Source organism: Indicator indicator, chromosome 11, assembly GCF_027791375.1.
Source record: "Indicator indicator isolate 239-I01 chromosome 11, UM_Iind_1.1, whole genome shotgun sequence".
Taxonomy (NCBI): domain Eukaryota; kingdom Metazoa; phylum Chordata; class Aves; order Piciformes; family Indicatoridae; genus Indicator; species Indicator indicator.
Window position 1 is genome coordinate 27862705 of NC_072020.1, and position 4863 is coordinate 27867567.

At 54.2% G+C, this 4863-nt stretch overlaps 1 protein-coding gene across 1 annotated transcript; it reads left to right on the forward strand.

The window, feature by feature from the left end:
* The first annotated feature begins 378 nt into the window (after positions 1–378).
* Positions 379–3820, forward strand: EVX1 (even-skipped homeobox 1). The gene is made up of 3 exons (XM_054385097.1): positions 379–808; positions 2279–2529; positions 3290–3820. The coding sequence occupies exons 1-3, from the start codon at positions 379–381 to the stop codon at positions 3818–3820; spliced, it is 1212 nt and encodes a 403-aa protein (XP_054241072.1).
* Positions 3821–4863: the final 1043 nt, after the last annotated feature.

Genomic DNA, 4863 nt, shown 5'->3' on the forward strand with positions numbered 1-4863 from the left:
CACTTTCGTCTCCATCTCGAACTCTTACACCTGGTGCATCACGCATTTAGCCCATTAGCTCCGGCTCTTCCTTTCATCTTCCCCATGGCAGACGTTTCTATTTATCCGCTGGCAATCAATGTGTGGCGTCACCGGTGGTACTGTAATGACGACTGCACCATTGAGGATGACAGCTTAGAAAGAAGAGGGCAATGGTGATCCCTCCCAGAGCAGCACAGCAGAGTGTAGCGCTCGCATCACAAGGTCACCCTATCTCACCGCTTGCTCCTCTGCATTGGCAGGAGGGGGTTGCTGGGTTTGTACAAGGCTGGGGCGGGAGGGGGGGGGGGGGGGAAAATATCTGGATTTTTTTTCCCCCCTCCCTTAAGCAAAGCCGCAATGGAAACCAGGAAGGAGATGGTGATGTTTCTGGAAGGGACGCAACTTGGCAGTCTAGTTGGCAAGAGGGTGCCTAATTTGTCCGAAGCAGTGGGGAGCCCCGCTCCGGAGCCGCAGGAGAAGATGATCCATCGGAACTGCCTCAGCCCTAGACCTGGCTCCTTGTCGTCCCGGGAGAGAGGAGGAGGAGGTTGCGGAGGAGAAGGCGAAGAGGAGGTGGAGGTGCTGCCAGGGACAGGGACGGTGTCGGAGAGTCGCTCGGCGGCGGCAGCACTGCTTTCGGCCGGACAGCAGCCCCCCGCCTCAGAGCCCCTCTCCAGCAAAGGGCAGCAGAGCAGCTCGGACACCGAGTCGGATTTCTATGAGGAAATCGAGGTGAGCTGCACCCCGGACTGCGCGACGGGGAGCACCGAGTACCAGCACAGCAAAGGTACCCAACTACTTCCCATGCTTCCAGCCCCCAACCCGTTCCGGGGCTGCGGGAAAGCACTGGAGGGGAGGGAGGGGGCTGCCGGAGGGGGTCTTCCCCTCCAGATGAGCGAGGGGCAGAGAAATCGGTGTGTGTGTGTGTGTATTTCCTTTCCTGGCTGATTCCTCAGCTCCCTGCCACCGGGAGGCTTGTTTGGGAGTCAGAGGACAAGACATCTGGCAGCCCCCGCGTCCCTGGAGGGGTGCCAGGCTTCCCGCCGTGGATGCATCAGGTCTGCAGCTTGTCCCGTAGGACCCCCTTGGCTAAGACCACCATCTACTCTCCTCCATATTTTTTTCCCATTCTTCCACACCGACTGGACAGTGCATCCACCACACAGGCGGGTTTTTTTGAATGTGTTGGGCGCGGGGGGGTGAACAAGATCAAACGGATTTTCTGGCCGAGGGCAGTTTGTGGTTTTGCAGGGTGAAATGTGCCCGGGCGAGTGCGGAAGCGCTCTTAAAGACCGTAAAATCTCTCGCCGACTCCTGCTTGCCCCAAGTGCGGCAGTGAGATCCTACTTTGCACGTTGGGTAACACACACACCAAAAAAAGAAAAAAAAAAAGTGTTAGGAAGAAGAGAGAGGTCCAAATTACCTTGTCACTTCTATGTCTCGGTGGCGCCAGCTAGGAAATGGTCCCAATGAATTAATTGCCTTTGGTCTCAGGCACAATGAGGGAGAGTTGCATTTGAAAGCAAACACAGCGGCCAGGCCCCTTTTCCCCCTGCCCCCACTCCTTATTCCCACCTTTTCAGCCTGGAAAAGCCCCCTCCCTATCCCGACAACAACCAACTTCTCCCCCTCCCCATTCCTCCATCACTTCAGGAAGAGGCTGGGAAGCATGGAGCGCGTTGTCTATCCCCTCTCGTCCCTTAGAGCCTCGTTGAAAATACCACATCCTGGGTTTTGGAGGCTGAGCGGAGAGACCCCGAGGCCTCACCCCCCGCTCGGAGGGAGCAGGCTGCCTGTCTACTGGCTGCTCCGCTCCTGGGCCCTTACTGAGATGGAGGAAGGGGCCACGGGGCCCCGCGGCTCGGGTGGAGGGCACACCTGCTTTTCCGAGCCGCTCAGGGCCGGGGGATGCTGCAGCGTCTGCCTCCGGCTTCACGGTGAGGGAAACGAGCGAGGGGCATCAAGGAGACAGTCCCGAGGCAGTGTACGTGTTGGGGAGGGGGCAGGTAGCTTTCCAGCCAGAGTGAAAGAAGATCCATCAAAACCTTAACCGGTGCTGCATCCCCGTCTTCCTGGCCTCTCTCCCAGCCCCTCTTGGATACCCCCCCAGCATCCTCAGTACATCCAGGCAGGCACAGAAAAGGCTAATGGGGAGGGAAGTGGGAAGAAGAGGGATCGCTGGGGTGGCATGCGGCGAGCATCCCTCCATGCCTGCCCGCCTCCGAGCGTGTGTCTCTGCTCCGGGCTCTCTACGCAGGGCCGTGCTCCGAAGGGCTGGCGGGCAACCCCAGCGCTGAGGGGGATCACCCTAAAGGCAGCGGAGGCAGTGGCGGCTCCCAGAGCTCGCTGGCCTGCAGCGCCAGCGACCAGATGCGCCGCTACCGCACGGCCTTCACCCGCGAGCAGATCGCCCGTCTGGAGAAGGAGTTTTACCGGGAGAACTACGTGTCCAGGCCCCGGAGATGTGAACTGGCGGCTGCTCTAAATCTGCCAGAAACCACCATCAAGGTACACACAGCTCGGACATGTTTCCAATTAGCACGATATAAATCTATATGGCCAAACTTCCTTGCAAAATTCGGGAGAGCACTTCGACAGCACAACCCCCCACCTCTCCCGCTCCCCCCTTTTCCCCCGCCTCCCCCTCCGCCCCTTAGACTGGGCCTGCCCGCACCCTGCAGCAAGCAGCAATGCGGGAGAGGGAACAGGGCTCCCGGAGCCATTCCAGCCAGCATCGCTAATCTGGCCTCTCCCTAGCAGATTATTTTTAATCCTCCCATCGATCCAGTTCAACCTCGCTCAGCCACTGCGGGAGGGAAGAGGAAGCCAGTAGCAGCCCTTGTTTATATCTCGTTTTGTTTTTTTCTTTTGGAAAGCGTTTTCTCATGAAAATAAAAACGACGTCAGGGATCCCAGGTAGTTCTGGCTGCAAAACGGCAGCACGCAGGCAGAGTTCCGGAGTTCGCCCGGAGTCGGGGGGTGGGGGCGGGGGGTGTCGGTCAGTACGACAAACTCTAGCAAGGAGAAAAGGAAAATAAGCACCCTAAAAGGGCTGCTCCATTGGGTCTCTCTGTAGATTTATGGGGGCTTAACTGATCCCACCATATGTGATAATAACTCCCTCTGAGAGGGAGAGCTGGCGCCAGTCTCAGCTCTCTAGACCCACTTCTGCCCGCGCCTCCGCGGGGCAGGGGCCAGTGTCGGTGCCGATGATGGAGCAGAGCGGGGAGGCGGCGGGTGACAGCTGTCGCCTCCCCTCTTCCCTCAGGTTTGGTTCCAGAACCGCAGGATGAAGGACAAGCGGCAGCGCCTGGCCATGACCTGGCCTCACCCGGCAGACCCGGCGTTCTACACCTACATGATGAGCCACGCGGCAGCCACCGGCAACCTGCCCTACCCGTTCCCATCCCACCTGCCCTTGCCCTACTATTCCCACATGGGCATCGGTGCCACGTCGGCCTCTGCTGCCACCCCCTTCAGTACCCCTCTGAGGCCGCTGGACACCTTCAGGGTTCTCTCCCACCCCTACCCGAGACCAGAACTGCTGTGCGCCTTCAGGCATCCTTCTCTCTACCCTGCCCCAACTCATGGACTCAGCAGCGCCGGGGGTAACCCGTGCTCCTGCCTGGCTTGCCACAGCGGCCAGTCCAACGGGCTGGCTCAGAGACCGTCCGGATCAGACTTTACCTGTTCGGCCACGACCAGGACTGACTCTTTTCTCACTTTCACACCCTCTGTGCTGAGCAAAGCCACCTCAGTTTCCATGGACCAGAGAGAAGAAGTACCTTTAACAAGATAAACCTTCGTCTCAGGGTTATTAAGAACTCGCCACTTCCCCTTGGCTTGTCTTCGAGTTCATGTACCTACAGTCGATGTTTATTTAATCTCGTTCTCGCCCCAAATGTGGACACCTAATAAAAAAAAAAAAAAAGAAAAAAAGAAAAAATAAATAAAGAAAGAAAAAGACTAAAAATAGCTCAATCTTAAAAGGATTTACATTACAAAGGAATAAAAAAAGACGAAGAAGAAAATAAATGACTAGTGATTTATCTCTGAGAAGGATTTTAGGCACGGAAGAGAAAGAAAACCCGAATGAAATACACTTCGGTAACTTATAGAAATGAGCTGGGACTTTCTATTCTATGGATAGACTTCTTAGCAAGGGCTGGGGCTTCTGCAGGTCACGGCAACAAACCTTACGCACAAAATTACGAGACGGAGAACGAAAATCTGAAATACTTGGAAGAAACATTGTCTTAATAATGAAAAGGCTTGTGCACATTAAAAAAACAAAGATCTAATCTACCAGAGTGTCCAGAAAATAAAAACAATGAGCAAATAGCAAACCCAAAAGATTTCTGCATTGCAACTCAACAGTATTATCCAGTTGTCTGTAGAGAGAAAAACAATACTTTATTATAAAGATAATTGTCATTCTGTATGTTACTTCCGTGATTTAATTGCATTCTTTGCTCTCCCCCTTGTCTCATTCTTCGTTTTGAGCAGAAATCCAGCATTTCGTATCCTCTTTCTTTCTTTTATTTTTAAGATACAGGCTGAAATTGGCAAGGAAAAAGTACGAGCTCCTGCCTCTTTATGGGTCAGAGCTATTTGTCCTTTAAATAACAATGTCTTATTATCAGTCGCTGAAATGTGCACACACTGACGAAATTAGCAAGTGATGTATATGTAAAGAGGGTTTTTGAATATCGAATGTATAATACTCTGTTAGCAGAGACCCCGTGCCAGACGCTAACAAGCCGCCAAGGGAAGAGATTAGGTGACAGGGAGCACAACTCCTTCAGACAATCACCAGTCTGTAAATTGGAGCAAAGGCGATTT

Coding starts and splice junctions, on each gene's coding strand:
- EVX1 (XM_054385097.1), top strand. CDS start 379: ATGGAAACCAGGAAGGAGATGGTGATGTTTCTGGAAGGGACGCAACTT. Junction 809..2,278: donor CGAGTACCAGCACAGCAAAG/GTACCCAACTAC, acceptor CTCTCTACGCAG/GGCCGTGCTCCGAAGGGCTG. Junction 2,530..3,289: donor TGCCAGAAACCACCATCAAG/GTACACACAGCT, acceptor CTCTTCCCTCAG/GTTTGGTTCCAGAACCGCAG.